The 24829-nt window shown below is 39.8% G+C and overlaps 1 protein-coding gene across 1 annotated transcript; it reads left to right on the top strand.

The window, feature by feature from the left end:
• Positions 1 to 1289: 1289 nt before the first annotated feature.
• On the top strand, positions 1290 to 24693 carry kcnc1b (potassium voltage-gated channel, Shaw-related subfamily, member 1b; the record flags this gene model as incomplete). The annotated part of the gene is made up of 4 exons (XM_084335393.1): positions 1290 to 1856; positions 5136 to 6051; positions 23207 to 23380; positions 24560 to 24693. 4 exons carry the CDS (start codon positions 1290 to 1292, stop codon positions 24691 to 24693), a joined length of 1791 nt encoding a protein of 596 aa, XP_084191519.1.
• Positions 24694 to 24829: the final 136 nt, after the last annotated feature.

Below are 24829 nucleotides of genomic sequence, written 5' to 3'. Positions count from 1 at the left end.
AGCAAAAGTGGAAATCTCACCTGCCTATTATGTTTTCAAGATATCAACACGACAGACGCCATTATCAAGTTGGACCCAAATTGAATTAGATTATATGATCACTCTCTTTTTTGGAGGGGAGGGGGCGTGGATGCGCGTTCGTGCTGGCGAGGTCACACCTTCACCAACCAGTTGTGCATGAAGATGAGTCTGTCCGCTACAGCCTCGGGCCGCTGAACTCCAGACGGCTACGTGGTGAGAGGGAAGCTTTCTATAGGAATATGAATTGCAATCGCCCGAATGAAAGAACTTGACCGCCTATTTGAACAACAGCCATACAAGAGTCCTCACTGAACATGCTCTCTGTGATTTAGACAGAGCCATGCACGAAGGGCGTGGATAATTTGCGATCAATTGGTATGCTATTCGTTTTTGTCGAAGCTCTTTTTGTTTGAGACCTCTCCCTCCCATATCTGGCGTGAGTGGCATTATCACCGACACTGCCGAGTATTGGTAGCTCGGAAGACTTGGCTTTCTTTTCTTTTTACCAGAGAACGGAGCTTCTTGTTGCTCAGGAGTCAGGAAGGAGTCGAGCGAACGGTGAAAACAAACCCAATTATTATCCTCGTTGCCCCACCTGGACAAAAAAACCACCCGTTACGCCTAAAGAGAAAATAACGGGATTTACTGTCGACATCTCCTTGAGGGGAGAAGGAGGAGGATTCAGTGTCGGTGGGGAAGGAGGTAAACTGACGGGCATCACAGCGGGGACAGAATAGACTGGGTGTCTCCGAGAGGTAACAGGCGCTGTCCGTTCAGCACCACCGCAGTCACCTTGAATGTCATAAAGGCTCAAACTGATTTGATCTAATAGTAATACCGCGTCCTGGCAGTCAATGTGCAGGATTTCTATTAATTTATACTTTCCCCCTTCCGTCTATGCCTCTTGGATTTACAGACGATGTGACGTCCATTCTTAATGTGAAGCCATTGGTTGCACACTCATTTTGGATTTAGATGATTCCCTCCAGTGAGTGGCAGCTAATGATCCCTACATGACAGGCGCTCGCAGAAACATATTCGACCTATAATCTGGAAGAGGGGATGTAGCCTATTGCTTCATCAAGAGTCTTTTGTTTCATAGTTTGACACATTGCTGGTTAATTGTTTCCACTGTTGTTTTCTTGTCATATAGTTGCCTCCCAATCTCTCGAACCCCCCGCCGTGTGTGCGTGCGTTGCGCGCGTCCTCCCGCGGTGTCACCGTTGTGACATGACGGGAACTTATTGGAGACATGCCTAAGGGGCGCAATGGGCCTGAGCGACGACAAGGATCGCATTGTGATAAACGTGGGAGGGATCAGACATCAGACATACCGCAGCACGCTGCGCACTCTGCCGGGCACTCGCCTATCCTGGCTGGCAGAGCCTGATGCGCCCAACCACTTTGACTACGATGCCAAGATCGAGGAGTTCTTCTTCGACCGCCACCCTGGCGTGTTTGCACATATCCTCAATTACTACAGGACAGGTAAACTGCACTGCCCCGCCGATGTGTGCGGACCCCTGTATGAGGAGGAGCTGGCGTTCTGGGGGATTGACGAGACCGACGTGGAGCCATGCTGCTGGATGACCTATCGCCAGCACCGGGAGGCGGAGGAGGCCCTTGATAGCTTCGGCGGGGGGGCCCTGTTAGACCTGGGCGGTGACGACCCAGAGCCAGAGGCTGAGCACGCGGAGGGGGATGAGGTGGATGAGATGACAAGGAGGCTGGCACAGGGGGATTCTCCCGATGCCAGGCACGGGAGCCCGTGGAGGCGGTGGCAGAGACGGGTGTGGGCTCTGTTTGAGGACCCATACTCCTCTAAATATGCAAGGGTGAGTAGAAATCAAGTCTAATAATATGTTCCTTTCAGCCATGTCAGTGTCTCTTATTCCACTTGACTCAGGGAGATCATTATATAGGAGTCAACCTGTAGAATAATCTCAAGGGAATTCAGAGATAAACACTGTGTATTCAAGTGCATTAATATTGTATGAACATATAACCAAACTGTGCATTTGCTGTCCAGGCTGCTTAATGCTGATGGGAGAAAACTGATGGAGTCGCCTCAACTAAATGTCTTAGAGGGTCGGATGACCTTGAAATTCCTCTCCCCCTGGCTTCCACAGGGCTTCTTTCTGTACAGGGAGATGGGGGGGGGGGGGGGGGGGCACTACATCTTTGAAAAGTAATTTACATGCAAATCATTCTCCTTGTCCTTCAATTTATGAGTAAATTAGAATGACAGGTGCTCCAGGTCTTGGGACAGATATACCCTGGATGTGAGCCTGTCAGGGGAGACTGGCAGCTTGGCTAAATAGGCCACACATATAGTAAACAATATCTTTGGCACCATACCTGCATTTGATGGCAGACCTCCAGACAGAACTATATAGATTGCTGTTCAAGGTAACATTTATGAATTTGTTATGGGCAACCATCCATCTGGACCAATGCCCCTCGTTGGTGATAATGGCATTACTTTACACCTTCTAATCCCCCCCCCCCCCCCCCCCCCCACAACTTTCACCAGTGCCCCCTGCTAAGAGCGCTCTGTGGCTGCTGCCTCAACAGCTGTAACACAGTGATGGGTGTAATCAGTGATGATTAGGCCCCCGTTCAGCACGGTGTAAACAACTGTGGCATGTAATCACAAAGTATAAGAGATATGTGGCTCTAAACTATACGCATGCCTTTTTGCAATCACTTTCAGGATAGAGGGGAACGCCTCACACTGTAGAAAATCTATTGAGACGTGTCCTATATTCCAGAGTGAGGAAGACAAATCAGTTGGAGAATTGACAGAGCTCTATACCGAAAGCCCGGCCGCCACGGAGACTAATTACATCTGAGTCTGAGTTAATTACAGACTGTAATTCACAGTGGACACATCTGTGGAAAAGCCCTATCACTGTGTATCACGCCAATGCCCTGGAAGCAACGGAGAGAGTGAGCCAATCAGGAACAACCTTCTGTCGTCTCCCTCCAACACCAACATGTCCCCCCCCCCGCTGTCACAAAGACAGATGATTTAAGGGGCAATCTTCCTAAGATGATGCACTAAATAATGATAGGCAGGAGCTTTATGGCACGAGGGCCCGTGTCAGGAGACATCAGCTGCGATGAGCGGCTGGGATGAATGAGCCTTTTTCACATTGGGCAGCACTGGTAGTCTGTAGGATCAGGCTCTATTCAGCCTCTATGCTATACTGCTATATTGTTCCCAGAATCAAGAAATCACTAAATGAGAACAAAAACGGTTAACTACACTGTATAATATTGAACAATGTAAATATAATGCATTTTATACAGAAGCTTTTATCCAAAGCGCTTTACAATTTATGTCTCACATTCACCCATTCACTAACCCATTCACACACCGATGATGGAAGGTGCCAACCTACTCATCAGGAGCAGTTAGGGGTTAAGTGTCTTGCTCAAGGACACTTCGACACGCTGCCGGGAGGAGTCGGAATCTAACTGGGAACTAATTACCATACGACCGCTCTACCTCCTGAGCCACTCAATGTGCTGCCTCTGTTTATTTAGATGATATTATGCTGGGCCCTAATGCGCGGAGGATAAATAACAGTGCCGGCTTGGTCCAGCAGAAGAGACAGGCTGTTGACAGAACAGAACCCAGTGTACCACGGCTACTGCCAACACATGGCTTTCCTCTGGACTGTAGGGAACAGCTGGATGGGAAGCAGACGTTCATAAACAGTGGTGATTTCCTGAGTACAATGCGATGAATGGCAGATGATAGGATCTTTTGATGAATGGCCTTTTACCCCCATGCTGTAGTGAGACTCTGCACTGTGTGTCAAAGAGCGAAGTGTGTGTGTGTGTGTGTGTGTGTGTGTGTGTGTGTGTGTGTGTGTGTGTGTGTGTGTGTGTGTGTGTGTGTGTGTGTGTGTGTGTGTGTGTGTGTGTGTGTGTGTGTGTGTGTGTGTGTGTGTGTGTGTGTGTGTGTGTGTGTGTGTGTGTGTGTGTGTAGGGGGGTGACTAAGCGTGTGTTGTCTTTCCTCACTGGAACATTAAGCGTTCCTCGGCATCATGCTCCGTCTCAACCCACTCCAGCACTCTTTCCTGATGCCATTCATTAGTCTTCTTCACAGCTTACAACGCTCAGTGTTGGTGGAACTGACCTGCACCTACTGTACCCTTAATACAGAAAGCTTCATAGAGAGTCACTCTTGTTACTCCAGTCCACAGACAGTGTCCTTTCCCGCCTCCCCTGCATCCACTGAAATTGGCCTTCGAGGTATAAACCATTGGGGTCAGAGAACAATGCCAGGGGGGGGGGGGGGGTGTAATCGATTGCCATGTTTAGAATATTACAGTACATAGATCTCTTGGTGTTCACACCCGAAATATCAGCACCTAAAATGTAACGTAATGTGATCATCTAATCAATGTATAATGAGGGCTACAGTTGCTGTTCTGCCATTAAGGGGACTATATAGGTTTCTCATGCAGGGGGGGGTTGCGGTTCGGTCCCAATGACCTCGGCTTGCGCGGAACCCCCGGGAGTCGGCGGCGCGGACGCTGTGACCTTGTGGGGAAGACTGGCCGCAGCGGCAGCATCGGGGAGGAGAGCTCCTGTCTAAATTTAGGCATGTGGGTTCTACTACACTAATGACCCGTCCCCCAGGTGCCTCCTGGCCTTCTCCGAGCGCTCGCGTGCCCTTCAGGACCGACGCCGCGACCTTGAAACCTACCGGAGGAATAGAGGCCTCTGTGCAAGAACCACTGGCTGCACATTGATTCTCCATTTTACAATCACACCGTCGAATCAAGACGCAGAGGCAGAGAGGGGGAGGGAGGGGAGGGGGGGGGAGAGAGAGAGCGAGAGAGAGAGAGAGAGAGAGAGAGAGAGAGAGAGAGAGAGAGAGAGAGAGAGGCATTGTCACTCAAACAAGACACTGCTCTCGGATAATGGATTGATTTGCATGATGTCTTTTCTGAGAACGCTTCCTGAGCAGTTGAGCTTGAGTACACTGCATATATTACTGTGTTCATTCTACCTCTCTATCCTTCTCCTTCCCCTGTCCTTCCTTTCTCCCCTCTACCCCCCCCCCCCCCCTCCTCCCCCTCATATATCTCCCGCTCAGTGGGTGGCTCTCGCCTCGCTGTTCTTCATCCTGGTGTCCATCACCACCTTCTGCCTGGAGACCCACGAGGCCTTCAACCCCATCATCAACCGCACTGAGCTGGAGCAGGTGGACAACGTGACGGTGGAGCGCACCTACCAGGAGACCGAGACCGTGGCCTACCTCACCTACATCGAGGGCGTGTGCGTCGTGTGGTTCACGTTTGAGTTTTTGATGCGAATAACTTTCTGTCCCAATAAACTCGACTTCATTCGGAACGCCCTGAACATCATCGACTTCGTGGCCATCCTGCCCTTCTACCTGGAGGTGGGCCTCAGCGGGCTCTCCTCCAAGGCCGCGAAGGACGTGTTGGGTTTCCTGAGGGTGGTGCGCTTTGTCCGGATCCTGCGTATCTTCAAGCTGACCCGTCACTTCGTGGGGCTGAGGGTGCTGGGCCACACGCTGAGGGCCAGCACCAACGAGTTCCTGCTCCTCATTATCTTCCTCGCTCTCGGCGTCCTCATCTTCGCCACCATGATCTACTATGCCGAACGGATCGGAGCGAACCCCAACGACCCGCGGGCCAGCGAGCACACGCACTTCAAGAACATCCCCATTGGATTCTGGTGGGCCGTGGTGACCATGACGACCCTGGGGTACGGCGACATGTATCCTCAGACGACCTCCGGCATGCTGGTGGGAGCCTTGTGCGCCTTGGCCGGCGTGCTGACTATCGCCATGCCCGTCCCTGTGATTGTCAACAACTTTGGAATGTATTACTCCCTGGCCATGGCGAAACAGAAACTACCAAAGAAAAAGAACAGGCATATCCCTCGGGCAGCGCAACCAGGTTCTCCTAACTACTGTAAGTCAAGCATCAGCTCACAACATCTGAGCCCCATAGCCCATGACGACGTGTTCGAGATCAAGTTTCAAGGTAAGACATTCAGGAAACCTTCCTCAAATACAAAGGATGTTTCACTGTCTCATCCCTGTCCCCTTTCCCCTGAAACACTTTTCATCTGTCTCATTGTCTGTTTTCTCTTCAGTCAGGTGATTCAGGCGCGACATTAAACAGAGTTTCCCGTTGAAGAATCGATACAGTGATGACTAGTATAGTTGACACGGAATGGGAGAACAGGGAGATTGGTTCTGACCATGAGTAATCCCTCTATTGATTTTGCGCTTCTCAGAGCAGTGATGCGCTCAACCTTTCCTGTTAAGACTAGCTGAGAGACAGTGTTGTTGTACACCTTAACTCATTGACTGCCATGCTGTTTTTTCATCTTTACTCCCTGGCGCCAGCGTTATTGACCATTTTCACGATGTTTGCGGACCCATCATATATTCTATATTATAACTATGGAGACAATAGTATGGCTCATTTGACAGGCACTATTTATACTCCAACAGGGACAAAACAGTTTATTTCTACATACCTTCGTTTGTGCGCTATCCCACGCAAAAAATCGCCCCGTTTCACAATAATCCAGGCTGGTTTTCTGGATTGTGAGATATAGAGTGTTTTGTGCGCATATGCGCAAATCTTGCGGTTGCACGCCTGAAACCTATATTATTTCCAGGTCAAAGGTAAACATGACCATATGTTTCTTCACAAAGCGATCGGGGGGTTGTTTTCCGACGCTGCTATCATTACAAAAGCATGTTTTATGATGGGGTTCCATGATGGGGTCCAATGTAGTCTGGTGAAAACGCACGTTACCATCCATAAATGTGATCATTCATATGATCGTCTTCTTCATAATCTCCAATAGTTTGCGATCGCCATTGCTCTGGAGTGCTCTCAACTCCGGCGGCGACTAATCTGGCCAGCAGTGAGTGAGCAAACCGCCCCTCACAGTAAACTAGGCCAATTCAAAAGGTAGGCGATACTGCCACCTATCGGGATTCGATCGTCATTTAAATTCTAAGTTAATCAGAGGCCACAGGAAGACTCACAAAGGCCTGCGTGAGTGTTTAGAACAATAATAATAAAAAAAACGAAAAACGGGAAAAAAAAACGAGATATCTCGTTTTTGGCGCTTAACTCTTTAATTGCCAAACCCGAGATAAATTGGGTTAACTCGCCATGCGTTGGCTGCCAGACCCGAGATATGTCGGGTTTTGGCCGTTTATTCTTTTATTCAATATTTGTATTCATTATTCATCCAGGGAAGAGAGAGAATTAGGATGCACCAACTGTCAGACCATATATGGAAAGTTTGAATTTGGAGCGTTCTGATTGGCCGAGAGGTTTAAGGGGGCGGGACTTAGGGTAGGTTATTTTGAGATGATTTATGACCCCCTAGGGCTTCTCTGATTGGTCTAGGATGTAAGGAGGCGGGACATCCGGTTTTGAGGGAGGGACATCCGGTTTTCAAAATAAAAGTTTTTTATTTATTTTTTTTCAAAAAAAAAGGTCTTTCAAAATAAAAGATTCAATTTTTTTTTAGATTCAAACGTTTTTTTTATTTTCAGATTGTATGTATTCCATGGTTTTCACAATATGTATTTCTGTATTTCCAAACGTTTTCAGAATATATCTTCACAATTAAGTTTTACAAGGTTGAATACATTATGTGTATTCCAAAGTCTTAAGAATATATCTTCAGAATAAAATACATTTAGTGTGTTTTCTTCAGAAAGTGCATTTATTTCAAATGGTGAGTGTATCTTCAGAAAGTGCATTTATTTCAAATGGTGAGTGTATCTTCAGAAAGTGCATTTATTTCAAATGGTGAGTGTATCTTCAGAAAGTGCATTTATTTCAAATGGTGAGTGTATCTTAAGAAATACCCTCTCTCAAATGTCTCTCAGTAGACTGAATATTTCTCCCTCTGTCTAACTGCAGCTTCTCTGAAAATTCTGATAGTGACATCCCCCGTAGATGTCATAGGAGGCTGGAGAATGACTACGGCCAATGAGATGACTCAAAACCATCTGCCAAAAGCAGATTTATGACTCTGCGACTTCCCGTTTCTGTAGAAAAACGGCCCCCAAGGTGTCTGTGTGTGTTTTCTTAAGGCCAGATGCCAAATGTCACAATCTTTAGATAATTGTATTCCAAATTACAAATGTAATGTGTCTAATGTGTTTAAGCAAAAGTCTAAATAAATGTAAAATAAATTGTTTGTATTCCAAATTACAAATGTATGTATGTATATTAGTTTCATGGATAAAGACATAATCTTTATACACTTGTGTTTAAGCAAAAAGAAAATTACAAATGTAATTTGTAAAATTAAAAGTGCACCATTACATTAGCATGCAAGGGTCTAGGGTTTGAATTCTTTGAATTCTAGATTATTTAAAAAGGTTGCATTACAGTGCACATTATGCACATTAATTATTTTAGAGTTATTATTAAAAGAGTTGGGCTGAAAATATAAAGTACAGAAAAGATCTATGTGTGTCTGTGAGGTGTGTGTCTCTGATCGGGGGTGTGAACAGGGCTCTCTTAGGTGCTAAAACACAGCATGAGGCGTGAAGATTAGGGCACATGCATACTTGGAGTAAAAAATGTAAACTCAACACACATTTACAGTCATCATTCAAATGGTTTATATCTTTTGTAACATGTACAAGTAATGTACAACATTATACTCATAGCATATTTTTAGTTCACACAATGTTTTCACACATATTTTAAAAGATTTTCCCCATAAACAGGCTATTGTCCTATAAACTAACCTACACTTTGATGAATATTGTTACACCGCTAACAGAGATGTATTATAATTATAATTTGGATAAAAACGTCAACTAATTGACTAAATGTAAAAGTAATACCAACTATTTGACAGTTTGGGTGGTGATTCTTATTTTCTTATTTCGTAAAACTAAAATTAAAAGGCTACAGATCATAGAAAAACGTATGTCTTGTTTACATCAGAGTCCCCCTTTTTTCAATACATCCAGACATTTAGGACATAGCAGATTTACAAATACAACACTGTTTGTGAAAACAGTCCAGAAAATATCTGTCCAAGCTGTTTTAACTGTTTCAACCATCTTTAATTAAGACTTATTTTGGATATAGATCACTTCAAGGCCTGAATGTCCATACACTGTAGCAATGGTAAGCATGCATTTTCAGGTCAACTTCCCTTACCAACATGCACATCTAACCCCTCTTTTAATGTCACAGTAACCTGAAATAGCACAGAGTGTGGGGAAAAGGCCTTATTCAAAATAAAAAAAACTTTGAAACTGTACCCATTCTGCAATCTGTTAATAAACTTTTCAATCAATCAATCAATATATGATTAGGTATAAAAGTTAAAGACATGATAGATTAGAGTTGGGGCGAAAATATAAAGTGCTGTAAATATCTATCTTTTTGAGGATCTGGGTGTGAACATGGGGCCCTGTTATAGGTGTCAAAATGCTGCAAGGAGGTGTGAAAGATTAGGGACCAAACAACCTCTGTATATTTGCTTGTAATACTCTGCATTTACTCTAAACAAAACTAATAAAGTCTGTATTACAGCTAACTCTTTAAGTTTCAATAGTTTGGATTTAATACATAATTCATTGGTATGTTCTCTTGAATCTACATTGTGAACTATTCTTACTGCTCTCTTCTGTAATATAAATAAGGGCTTTATGTTGCTTTCATACGTGTTACCCCACACTTCCACACAGTAACTCAAATATGGTAGGATGAGTGAACAATATAATATTCGCATAGAATTATAATCAAGCACATTCTTTGCCTTGTTCAAAACAAAACACTCTTGGCTACCTTATTTTTTTATGTACATTATATGTGGCTTCCATGTCATTTTCTCATCCAACATAATCCTTGGATTCCTTTGTCAATACATAATGCCACATTGTCCTTCTTTCGATTAGTAAATATCATACATTTCGTTTTTCCAAATTTAGGGATAGCTTATTGTTATTAAACCATATCTTAAGTTTACACATTTCATTTGTAATTTGGAATACAGAAATTTGTATCGACAGCAAATAAAACAAATTGCAATATGTTTGACACTTCACATATATCATTAATATATAAAATAAAAAGTATGGGCCCCAGGACCGAACCTTGAGGGACAACACATTCAATATAGTTTGCTCCACCTCAAATGTAATGTTCAGAAAATGTGTATTTTTAGGTCTTTGCTGTTGCTGTCATTTTGACCATCTAGCTAAAAGAGGGGTCAATGATCGCAAATGAATACATGGTAAAAAGGTCTACCAATTGTCATGCAAGAATGCACTTCTAATATGTTACACACTAGTAATACAGCCATAATATTTCCAAATAGTATTGTTCTAAACAGTGTATTACAAATACAGTGTATTTGTAGCTAATGTAGACAATAGGCAATTATATAATTGTCACCTGAAAACATATTGTTGTCTATTTTCAAGATAGCCACTTAACCAGTTCATCGCCACCCATCTCACACCGCATGTTTGTAATTTAGAAATTAAAATGTGATGATCAATCGTATCAAATGCTTTTTTAAGTGTATTTCCTATTCCTATTGTGTAATTCCTTTCATATACGGTTGTGGTTATTTCTTCATATATATTCATTAAGGCTAAGGCTGTTGATCGATTTGCCCTGAATCCATACTGACTCTCACTCAGAATCTAAGAATCTAAGAATCATGAATCAAGAATCTTGAAAAATTGTGAAAGCAAAGACACTGGTCTGTAGTTGGTAAAACTGTGTTTGTCCCCAGATTTAAATAGACGAATAATAATTATTTTAAAAAATTTATAGAAATTTCCCACAGGGATAAGGTTTATCTTATCTAAGTGTGCTAGTGTTTAATAGTGTATAGGGACATAGTGTGTAATAGTGTAATATTGTCATAGGGTAGTCCTAGTATGTAATAGTGTTATATAGTGTAATATTGTGCAAATGTGTAATCATGCAATAGTGTAATAGTGTGTAATACTGCAATAGTTTAATACATTATTTTGTTTCCTCAAACAGACATGTTCATGTAACTTGCATCAATCCAGTTTTCAGTCACCTTTTCAGTCACCTTTCAGCCAACTGTGTTGAAGATTTGTAGCATGGTCCTAGGATAAACATAAATTATAGACATCTAAAATCATGAAACAGGTCGATTTTTAGTAGATTTAATCAATAGTCAGAAGGATAATGCTATTTTAGTCAAGGGTTGAGATATATCACCCCCATGACACATCCCTATTTTGTAAGACAAACAGTTTGATGTTGTAATTTCAGTGATTAGGCTCGCTTGCCTGTATAAATTTTTATCAATCTGCTTTTGGTGTATTTTTTAGGTGTTTGGTTATGTTTTTATCTGTCATTTTGATCAGGTCTAGCTAAAAGAGGGGATTTATGATCTCAAATGACTAAGGTTTACCAATTGTCATGCATGAATTTCAACTCTAACGTGTTACATAAGTAAAACAGACTATTTGCAAACACCATTGTTCTAAAACAGTGTATCTACTATAGACAGGTTGTATTTATATTTTAACTAAATGTAAAAAAACATGAGAACACAATCCTAGTGAATTCTGAATTTGATGTTTATTGGTTGAATGTCAAGGATAAACATAAATTATAAAACATCTAAAACCATGAAACTGACTGATGCACTTAAAACAGACATGTCAACATAGTTTTTTTTTACCTGTTTGCATAATGATAAGGTATAAAAACAAAGTGCTTCAATACAAATGTATTTTTTTTGAAGTTTAGTAATATCAACCCCCAAAATGTATTTTCTTTTAACCTGATCTAAGGTACATTATACAACTCATGTATGAATTACTTTGCAACGTCTCGTTTTTTTTTTATCCCCCCAGAGTTTTATGCTCTCAATATTATGGATATGCATTAAATCCTACACACGATAGGAAATATTCAATCAACTCAAAGATGATGGTTCTAAGGTAAATAAAATGTAATTCAGTCAACATAGTTAGTGTATAGTATGGCTAAACATGTATGAAAGTTGTTGATACAATATTATAATTCATAATTCATTTCAAAATAATTACAGGCGAGGTTGTTTGATTTTTGTCCCGATGATTGAAGGAAATTCATTTTTAAGAACTATTTAACATGAAATATCTTAAAGATGTATTTTTATTCATTATAACCATGAAAATAATGCAATGTTAGGTTTTACCGTGATTTTAGTGTTCACAGATAGGAATGTATCATTCACATTCAATTATCCAAATGTACTCTGAACAGACTTGTGAAGTTAGAGGTAATGTATTATTCACATTCAATTATCCAAATGTACTCTGATTGAGTCAAATTTACTCTGTGAAATGTACTCTGCGAAATGTACTCTGCGAAAGTTCCCTGCAATATGCAGGGTTTTACATAGACTACTAGCAAAAACAATTCATATTGTTTCAGTGATGGCCTGGTTGATAGCTACATTGTCGACATGTCTTATTTTTTATTCTTATTTCATTGTATAGTGAATCCAGGGGTATAGTGGAGCGATTATATTTTGTTTTTATAATATTTTATAATATCAAAACATGTCTTATGTTCTTATATATCTACAAGTCTTATATAGAATGCTGTAAAAAGAGTCCTACTAATATATTTCACTTAAAAAATTTGTACAGAAAGATAAATATCTGACCCCCGGAGCCCTGTCAGAGTGTATACAGGTTCTGTACAGTATACCATATGCAAATCCCATATGGTCTAGCGGTAATGATGCCCTGCTTTCATCAGGGAGACGCGGGTTCGACTCCTGCTATGGGAATAACACTTTTTTCTATACATAACAAATGTGTTGGTATGTTTTATTGTAACTGTTTGACTGTTTGACTGTTTTTAGTGCAACACTACTGTCACCAACATCTAAGAAGGGTCTAGGGTTATCTCCTCAACACTAGGTTGGAGATGCATTTAAGTCCTATAGTTTTTTCCATACTTTTGCAAGGATATGACTGTGTTGCATTAATTTATTTTTTAATTTGGTGGACTTTATGGTATTTATAGCTTATTTATGATTGTGATACTTCTTATTGAATTGTTTAAAGAATATGTGTTTAACCAGAGTATAGTAGGACCTTACAAATATGATTTGATCCCAACAACTGGTGACATTTCGAAGTCTTTAAGGGATCACATTCACATAGCTGAATATAGTTGCACAACTGGATAATATTTGTATTATTACTAGGATGAACTTAAAATCATTCAAAACAATTATTACATAACAATTATTACAATGAAGCGTAGTTGTGTATATTATAAATGTTTTTTATTAAAGAATATTACAAATCATGCTGCAACCTTTTTTATCAATAATATAAGCGTGCATAACATCAATAATGTGATTAATATCTAAAGTTTCTAAACACTTATGATTTTTCAGCTTAAAAGCCGTAACATCCACTATTACGGTGTATAAACACAACAGGTGTGCTCTGTTAAAATGACCAATCATATGATCTAAAATAGTAACTAAGTCGTTTTCAGATAGAAGACTTTCATCCTCTGAGAGTGTCTTTATCATATATTGCCAATTATTTAACAAGCCTTTATCTCTCACCAGCTTCAACATATTTTCAAAAAGCCTTAAGCGCAGGCTATTGACATTCCCGGTTACCCATCGATGTACAATTGTCCTGACAGCTCCGCGGCTGTCACTAAGGCTTTAAGAGTAGATACTTTGATTGGGAAGTGGAAGGTTTTTCTTCTAGTAGGACACAGTCTCTTAACCGTACCCCCGGTTGGGGATGGCAGTCCTGATGCTATGTTGGTTACATCAACGATAGGTATTTCTTCGGGGTCAGGATGGAATACATCAGATTCTGATGTAGGAGGGGTGTAGCAGGGGCTATTAGGAGGGGTGTAGCAGGGGCTATTAGGAGGGACATCCATATGCCTGACGGGGTTTGGCGGTGATGAAACCGGCGATGAAGTCTCCCAAGGACCCGTGTACCAGGGGCTATTAGGATTCGTACACCTGACGGGGTTTGACGGTGGTGAATCCGGCGATGAAGTCTCCCAAATCGTTGTAAGAGGGCTGTATCTAGTCCTAAAGCTGTCTAGGAGGCTTTGCAATGAAGGAGTTTTAGTTGAACCATACAGGGGTACGGGTAATGTCTCAACTTCCTCGTCTGGAGCGTATAGTGGAGACATGCTATCTAGTGTATCCAATCCATTCTTAGAAGGATCAGCCTCATACCAAGCAAAGTTTGGTTGCTGTGAAGGAGGGTCCATGAATCTATAACAGCCAGCGGGTAGTGTCTCAACATCGTCAGGCGTGTTTAGTGGAGACAGGCAATCTAATGTATCCAATGCAGAGTTAGCAGGATCAGCCTCATGTGCCACATACAAAGCCATGATTGCTATCTAAAACTACAAATGCACTGTAAGTCTTTTTAAAGGAGGATTTAGGGTTGACACGCCCCATCCTCCGCCCCTTCGATGAGGGTCAAACGCACTCCATCTCCTCTGATTCGGTGTATGGGAATAGACGTCTTTTTAAATGAACCAGGTCTGTCCTCACCTTAACCCCTTCGTTAGTAACCAATCCGCAAGTCCGTAGACATTCTAACCAGGCCGGTACCGGTACTGAGAAAAGGATATACTCATGACTTGTATTAAGGAACCTTGAGAAGATGGTTAGATTAGTCTCTACACCAAAAGCCAGAGTACTTTTTATAGATATCCGCCCGTAATACACATACCCGTAGTCTATCGAGCTTATTACCAGGGTGAATATCTCCCCATCCTTAAGCGTTCTACCCACTAATCCATCCATAGCCTCATACGAATCTTTTTTCATTTTCCAAAATTCCGTCTCCGATAGGTCTATCTCAGATCTTCTTCCAACACCCTGGAAATTCTCCAAGGAGGTCTTGTAGAAGACAACTCTCTCAAATTTAACATCATAACAGAATCCGAGTACCCCATCCCTGAGGGGCCATATCTCTTTATAAAACACGCTACCAAATTTGGATGGTGCAAGTAACTCTGCCTTAAAATGCGCTACTGGGGCTGACGTGCGTACAGTAGATGTAGCTAGACTGCTCGCCATTTTTCTTTTTAGGGTCTCTCTAAGAGGTAACTCTCTAAATATATAGGTTTCTATCCTACACATCTATAGAGTCATACACCCGTCCGCAGCTACGTCCCCACCCCCATACAGAAATACACACCCTATATCAGCTGTTGTTTAAAGTACCCGGATCGTAGCATAGGAAATGGGGAATTTCTTCAGTAGGACTACCAGCTGTATTACGACCTCTATAAACTATGATATCGCACTGCTTTTAAAGCATGCTATAGCTAATAAAGTCAACGATGCCCACTTGTACACTGTAACCGGGAATGTCAATAGCCTGCGCTTAAGGCTTTTTGAAAATATGTTGAAGCTGGTGAGAGATAAAGGCTTGTTAAATAATTGGCAATATATGATAGAGACACTCTCAGAGGATGAAAGTCTTCTATCTGAAAACGACTTAGTTACTATTTTAGATCATATGATTGGTCATTTTAACAGAGCACACCTGTTGTGTTTATACACCGTAATAGTGGATGTTACGGCTTTTAAGCTGAAAAATCATAAGTGTTTAGAAACTTTAGATATTAATCACATTATTGATGTTATGCACGCTTATATTATTGATAAAAAAGGTTGCAGCATGATTTGTAATATTCTTTAATAAAAAACATTTATAATATACACAACTACGCTTCATTGTAATAATTGTTATGTAATAATTGTTTTGAATGATTTTAAGTTCATCCTAGTAATAATACAAATATTATCCAGTTGTGCAACTATATTCAGCTATGTGAATGTGATCCCTTAAAGACTTCGAAATGTCACCAGTTGTTGGGATCAAATCATATTTGTAAGGTCCTACTATACTCTGGTTAAACACATATTCTTTAAACAATTCAATAAGAAGTATCACAATCATAAATAAGCTATAAATACCATAAAGTCCACCAAATTAAAAAATAAATTAATGCAACACAGTCATATCCTTGCAAAAGTATGGAAAAAACTATAGGACTTAAATGCATCTCCAACCTAGTGTTGAGGAGATAACCCTAGACCCTTCTTAGATGTTGGTGACAGTAGTGTTGCACTAAAAACAGTCAAACAGTCAAACAGTTACAATAAAACATACCAACACATTTGTTATGTATAGAAAAAAGTGTTATTCCCATAGCAGGAGTCGAACCCGCGTCTCCCTGATGAAAGCAGGGCATCATTACCGCTAGACCATATGGGATTTGCATATGGTATACTGTACAGAACCTGTATACACTCTGACAGGGCTCCGGGGGTCAGATATTTATCTTTCTGTACAAGTTTTTTAAGTGAAATATATTAGTAGGACTCTTTTTACAGCATTCTATATAAGACTTGTAGATATATAAGAACATAAGACATGTTTTGATATTATAAAATATTATAAAAACAAAATATAATCGCTCCACTATACCCCTGGATTCACTATACAATGAAATAAGAATAAAAAATAAGACATGTCGACAATGTAGCTATCAACCAGGCCATCACTGAAACAATATAAATTGTTTTTGCTAGTAGTCTATGTAAAACCCTGCATATTGCAGGGAACTTTCGCAGAGTACATTTCGCAGAGTACATTTCACAGAGTAAATTTGACTCAATCAGAGTACATTTGGATAATTGAATGTGAATAATACATTACCTCTAACTTCACAAGTCTGTTCAGAGTACATTTGGATAATTGAATGTGAATGATACATTCCTATCTGTGAACACTAAAATCACGGTAAAACCTAACATTGCATTATTTTCATGGTTATAATGAATAAAAATACATCTTTAAGATATTTCATGTTAAATAGTTCTTAAAAATGAATTTCCTTCAATCATCGGGACAAAAATCAAACAACCTCGCCTGTAATTATTTTGAAATGAATTATGAATTATAATATTGTATCAACAACTTTCATACATGTTTAGCCATACTATACACTAACTATGTTGACTGAATTACATTTTATTTACCTTAGAACCATCATCTTTGAGTTGATTGAATATTTCCTATCGTGTGTAGGATTTAATGCATATCCATAATATTGAGAGCATAAAACTCTGGGAGGATAAAAAAAAAACGAGACGTTGCAAAGTAATTCATACAATGAGTTGTATAATGTACCTTAGATCAGGTTAAAAGAAAATACATTTTGGGGGTTGATATTACTAAACTTCAAAAAAAATACATTTGTATTGAAGCACTTTGTTTTTATACCTTATCATTATGCAAACAGGTAAAAAAAAACTATGTTGACATGTCTGTTTTAAGTGCATCAGTCAGTTTCATGGTTTTAGATGTTTTATAATTTATGTTTATCCTTGACATTCAACCAATAAACATCAAATTCAGAATTCACTAGGATTGTGTTCTCATGTTTTTTTACATTTAGTTAAAATATAAATACAACCTGTCTATAGTAGATACACTGTTTTAGAACAATGGTGTTTGCAAATAGTCTGTTTTACTTATGTAACACGTTAGAGTTGAAATTCATGCATGACAATTGGTAAACCTTAGTCATTTGAGATCATAAATCCCCTCTTTTAGCTAGACCTGATCAAAATGACAGATAAAAACATAACCAAACACCTAAAAAATACACCAAAAGCAGATTGATAAAAATTTATACAGGCAAGCGAGCCTAATCACTGAAATTACAACATCAAACTGTTTGTCTTACAAAATAGGGATGTGTCATGGGGGTGATATATCTCAACCCTTGACTAAAATAGCATTATCCTTCTGACTATTGATTAAATCTACTAAAAATCGACCTGTTTCATGATTTTAGATGTCTATAATTTATGTTTATCCTAGGACCATGCTACAAATCTTCAACACAGTTGGCTGAAAGGTGACTGAAAAGGTGACTGAAAACTGGATTGATGCAAGTTACATGAACATGTCTGTTTGAGGAAACAAAATAATGTATTAAACTATTGCAGTATTACACACTATTACACTATTGCATGATTACACATTTGCACAATATTACACTATATAACACTATTACATACTAGGACTACCCTATGACAATATTACACTATTACACACTATGTCCCTATACACTATTAAACACTAGCACACTTAGATAAGATAAACCTTATCCCTGTGGGAAATTTCTATAAATTTTTTAAAATAATTATTATTCCTCTATTTAAATCTGGGGACAAACACAGTTTTACCAACTACAGACCAGTGTCTTTGCTTTCACAATTTTTCAAGATTCTTGATTCATGATTCTTAGATTCTTAGATTCTGAGTGAGAGTCAGTATGGATTCAGGGCAAATCGATCAACAGCCTTAGCCTTAATGAATATATATGAAGAAATAACCACAACCGTATATGAAAGGAATTACACAATAGGAATAGGAAATACACTTAAAAAAGCATTTGATACGATTGATCATCACATTTTAATTTCTAAATTACAAACATGCGGTGTGAGATGGGTGGCGATGAACTGGTTAAGTGGCTATCTTGAAAATAGACAACAATATGTTTTCAGGTGACAATTATATAATTGCCTATTGTCTACATTAGCTACAAATACACTGTATTTGTAATACACTGTTTAGAACAATACTATTTGGAAATATTATGGCTGTATTACTAGTGTGTAACATATTAGAAGTGCATTATTGCATGACAATTGGTAGACCTTTTTACCATGTATTCATTTGCGATCATTGACCCCTCTTTTAGCTAGATGGTCAAAATGACAGCAACAGCAAAGACCTAAAAATACACATTTTCTGAACATTACATTTGAGGTGGAGCAAACTATATTGAATGTGTTGTCCCTCAAGGTTCGGTCCTGGGGCCCATACTTTTTATTTTATATATTAATGATATATGTGAAGTGTCAAACATATTGCAATTTGTTTTATTTGCTGTCGATACAAATTTCTGTATTCCAAATTACAAATGAAATGTGTAAACTTAAGATATGGTTTAATAACAATAAGCTATCCCTAAATTTGGAAAAACGAAATGTATGATATTTACTAATCGAAAGAAGGACAATGTGGCATTATGTATTGACAAAGGAATCCAAGGATTATGTTGGATGAGAAAATGACATGGAAGCCACATATAATGTACATAAAAAAATAAGGTAGCCAAGAGTGTTTTGTTTTGAACAAGGCAAAGAATGTGCTTGATTATAATTCTATGCGAATATTATATTGTTCACTCATCCTACCATATTTGAGTTACTGTGTGGAAGTGTGGGGTAACACGTATGAAAGCAACATAAAGCCCTTATTTATATTACAGAAGAGAGCAGTAAGAATAGTTCACAATGTAGATTCAAGAGAACATACCAATGAATTATGTATTAAATCCAAACTATTGAAACTTAAAGAGTTAGCTGTAATACAGACTTTATTAGTTTTGTTTAGAGTAAATGCAGAGTATTACAAGCAAATATACAGAGGTTGTTTGGTCCCTAATCTTTCACACCTCCTTGCAGCATTTTGACACCTATAACAGGGCCCCATGTTCACACCCAGATCCTCAAAAAGATAGATATTTACAGCACTTTATATTTTCGCCCCAACTCTAATCTATCATGTCTTTAACTTTTATACCTAATCATATATTGATTGATTGATTGAAAAGTTTATTAACAGATTGCAGAATGGGTACAGTTTCAAAGTTTTTTTTATTTTGAATAAGGCCTTTTCCCCACACTCTGTGCTATTTCAGGTTACTGTGACATTAAAAGAGGGGTTAGATGTGCATGTTGGTAAGGGAAGTTGACCTGAAAATGCATGCTTACCATTGCTACAGTGTATGGACATTCAGGCCTTGAAGTGATCTATATCCAAAATAAGTCTTAATTAAAGATGGTTGAAACAGTTAAAACAGCTTGGACAGATATTTTCTGGACTGTTTTCACAAACAGTGTTGTATTTGTAAATCTGCTATGTCCTAAATGTCTGGATGTATTGAAAAAAGGGGGACTCTGATGTAAACAAGACATACGTTTTTCTATGATCTGTAGCCTTTTAATTTTAGTTTTACGAAATAAGAAAATAAGAATCACCACCCAAACTGTCAAATAGTTGGTATTACTTTTACATTTAGTCAATTAGTTGACGTTTTTATCCAAATTATAATTATAATACATCTCTGTTAGCGGTGTAACAATATTCATCAAAGTGTAGGTTAGTTTATAGGACAATAGCCTGTTTATGGGGAAAATCTTTTAAAATATGTGTGAAAACATTGTGTGAACTAAAAATATGCTATGAGTATAATGTTGTACATTACTTGTACATGTTACAAAAGATATAAACCATTTGAATGATGACTGTAAATGTGTGTTGAGTTTACATTTTTTACTCCAAGTATGCATGTGCCCTAATCTTCACGCCTCATGCTGTGTTTTAGCACCTAAGAGAGCCCTGTTCACACCCCCGATCAGAGACACACACCTCACAGACACACATAGATCTTTTCTGTACTTTATATTTTCAGCCCAACTCTTTTAATAATAACTCTAAAATAATTAATGTGCATAATGTGCACTGTAATGCAACCTTTTTAAATAATCTAGAATTCAAAGAATTCAAACCCTAGACCCTTGCATGCTAATGTAATGGTGCACTTTTAATTTTACAAATTACATTTGTAATTTTCTTTTTGCTTAAACACAAGTGTATAAAGATTATGTCTTTATCCATGAAACTAATATACATACATACATTTGTAATTTGGAATACAAACAATTTATTTTACATTTATTTAGACTTTTGCTTAAACACATTAGACACATTACATTTGTAATTTGGAATACAATTATCTAAAGATTGTGACATTTGGCATCTGGCCTTAAGAAAACACACACAGACACCTTGGGGGCCGTTTTTCTACAGAAACGGGAAGTCGCAGAGTCATAAATCTGCTTTTGGCAGATGGTTTTGAGTCATCTCATTGGCCGTAGTCATTCTCCAGCCTCCTATGACATCTACGGGGGATGTCACTATCAGAATTTTCAGAGAAGCTGCAGTTAGACAGAGGGAGAAATATTCAGTCTACTGAGAGACATTTGAGAGAGGGTATTTCTTAAGATACACTCACCATTTGAAATAAATGCACTTTCTGAAGATACACTCACCATTTGAAATAAATGCACTTTCTGAAGATACACTCACCATTTGAAATAAATGCACTTTCTGAAGATACACTCACCATTTGAAATAAATGCACTTTCTGAAGAAAACACACTAAATGTATTTTATTCTGAAGATATATTCTTAAGACTTTGGAATACACATAATGTATTCAACCTTGTAAAACTTAATTGTGAAGATATATTCTGAAAACGTTTGGAAATACAGAAATACATATTGTGAAAACCATGGAATACATACAATCTGAAAATAAAAAAAACGTTTGAATCTAAAAAAAAATTGAATCTTTTATTTTGAAAGACCCTTTTTTTTTGAAAAAAAATAAATAAAAAACTTTTATTTTGAAAACCGGATGTCCCTCCCTCAAAACCGGATGTCCCGCCTCCTTACATCCTAGACCAATCAGAGAAGCCCTAGGGGGTCATAAATCATCTCAAAATAACCTACCCTAAGTCCCGCCCCCTTAAACCTCTCGGCCAATCAGAACGCTCCAAATTCCAAAAAGGGGCGTGGCTACAATCAATCAAACTTTCCATATATGGTCTGACAGTTGGTGCATCCTAATTCTCTCTCTCAGGGACCTCGGTGTTACCATAGGAAATTAGTCTGAGATCGCCAAAGTGCAATACCGGCCACATCCTGCTAGACGGCATCGAGCACCCTTTGAAACCTTACATCTTACCCTGTTATGTTCAAATCCCTCCGGGCGCAGTTTTCTGGGTCAGGCGAGTCGAGCGGTTCGCCCGATCGCATTGAAGTGCTTCAAATGCCCCCGATGCATGTGTTGTGGTGGGTTATGTCGTGGACCAGATGGACATCAGTTGGCGATCAAACAATTGGAATATTCTTTTTGGAATACCCCCGATCAGAGGGAACGACTATCTGACGTCAATTCCAGCTTGATCGTGCAATGTTTTCATACCGATCCAGCTGATCAGCGTTTTTAGTGTTCAATACAAATGCCGTTACTGGCAATCAAAGCATCAGAACCCCCCCCCCCTCCTTTCATGCATTCATGATGAAACATAATACCTATTATATACATTTGATTTGGAAATAGTAGCGTTTCCAGGCAAGAAACGCCAACGCTTATAGTAGAATTCACGTTGCGCCCTATAACTCGCTTCCCAGGAATGATCCCGGATCACTCTGAAATTCACCACGGGATAACGCACTCTTTTTTGCATCTTGGACGGAAGAAAGTCACTGTCAAATGACCATAGTATTGTCCCCATAGCTATAATATAGAATATATATATATAGCTCTCCAAACATAGTGACGCACAGTTCAAATATGTAATGGAAACCTGGCACGTTAGCTACAAGGCCAAGACTAATAGCTGGCACTGAATGAGTTAAGCGTTGGCTTTCAGAAACGAGATATCTCGTTTTTGGTGCTTAATGAGTTAATGCCAGGGCCATGACATACTGTAATGAAGCAATGATTTAACTAAATACTCTGTTGACGGTGTTGGGAAATGGTTGTGTAAAAAAGTGCATATCAGTTTGAAAACCCTACTGCTAAGACAGTGAAAAATGTATTATTATAGATGCCACATAACAATACACAGATTGGAGTTAGGGATTTCTCATCATGTATGCCTAGTCTTCTGTCAAGAGGCCATTGGCTCTTATATCATGCTCAGGTTGGGATTCCTTTCCCCCACATGGGGTGGAAAGGAATCCCAACCTGAGCATGACATAAGAGTAAAATGGCCGCCGTGTGAATACGGTCAATTTAGAGACTTCTGCCAATATTGACACCATCCCACACACGCTGTACTAAAATACCATCTCAACACCCACTAACCATCTGACTCGATGGACCACCCAAGCCTCCACGAGTGCTATGGACCAATCCCTGGTCTAGAACTTGGAAAATATTAAATCGGAACGTTTTATTTCGTTGTATCTCCTATTGTGTTAAGATTCCAAACTGAACGGAGAGGCAGCTGACGCAGCGTTAGCCAATGAAGATTGTCCTCACATAGACCAGGCCACCTCTCCAGAGGAGCTCCTCAGCCCCAGCGAGAGGGAGAGACCCTGCTTCCCGGTCACCACCGCCGAACGGCCCAACCACACGGGGGGGAGAGTGAGGAGGGGTACGTACAGTAACAGCCAATCACAGGGCTCCATAAGACACTGACACCCTAGACAGGATGTTCCCTTTCCCTCTTAACTGAGTGTTACGCCTCAATTATTCACAACGCCGCCCCCCACACACACAGACACAAACCACTTGAAATCTTCACTTCAGTTGTTCCCTTGGGCACTGTATATATTCCATACGTTTCAGTAATTATCTGTTACTTAAGCCCAAGGACAATCACCGCTATTATCAGTAATAATTGTTCACATGATCTGCATAATATATTTTTTGATACCATGCATATTGCATAAGACCCTTATTTATTTACCAGTAAGAAGAGTATTTTCAGAGTTTTATATGATCTCTAGAGTGTGTAGTCTTCAACGCCTAAGGAAGTGTTTACATGCTGCGGGTGCATCATGTGTATGTGTTCTAATGACGCCTGTCATTACGGAGTCCTGATCGAGTCCGTCGGTCTTGAGCGTAGTGTGTGCATGTGTCTTGCCGATGGGTGTTATCAGTGTGGTGAAGGAGCACAACACAGAACAATGAGCGGGGTCAGAGGCCAAATCGCATCTCTTTATAATCAACCCGAATACCAATCATTGATTTTTACATTCTGACACGCAAGACCTTTAGAATGAATCATCTACTTTGCCTAAATAGCATAATGTGGATCTCGAGACACAGAAAATGGCTACCTGCATTTTGGCTTGCTAAAAAAAAAGTCACATTTTATACTGGTAGCAACTACAGACTACATTTCTATCCGAAGCACAACTCCTTCAATGCACTATTTACAAAAAAATATATATATCTTACAATTTACAGTTAAGTCTCCAGCCAGACTCCATGTGCAGTGAGCACATCCTATGGGAATATAATATTCTCTACCTGTAGTCCGCCCCCCGCCTGAGGTGCCTATAGTCTCAATGCAGTGTTCTACTCCAAACCATTCCAATCCCACCCAGTGCATGCTATTGTACTCCTGATGCAACTCAATGCATGGAGAATAACGCTGTTGACCTTTGACTGAAGTCTGTGTTGACCTTTTGTTTTTGTTTTTGTTTGTTTTGTTTTTAATTTGGAGACAAAAACAAGAAAGCAACAGGTGTAGCATTATCAGAGAAAGACAGCAAAGCGACGTGGCGCCGACAGTACACTCAGAACGCCCTCTGTTTCCCAGCCGAAGGTTTCCAAAAACCTTGGAGCCTTAACAGCATGTTTGGCATGAGCGGCGACGCCTCTGGAGTGTCCTCCGCCCCGCCCTGCAGTCCACCCCGTCTAACGCGGCACTGTCATTCACCCATCCCATCCGTCATGTAGCGCGGCCGCTAGCGGACACCGTGTGGAGGGCCTCGTCCACTCTCTCTCTCTCTCTTCCTCCTGGTCTTTCCCTTTCACTTTCGCTTTGCCCTCAATCCTGCTATTTCCCTCTTTTCTTTTCTTTTTCTGTCTCTGG

The sequence above is a fragment of the Notolepis coatsorum genome (genome assembly GCF_963971535.1).
Source record: "Notolepis coatsorum genome assembly, chromosome: 18".
Classification (NCBI taxonomy): Eukaryota; Metazoa; Chordata; class Actinopteri; order Aulopiformes; family Paralepididae; genus Notolepis; species Notolepis coatsorum.
This window is presented reverse-complemented; position numbering and strand designations above follow the sequence as displayed.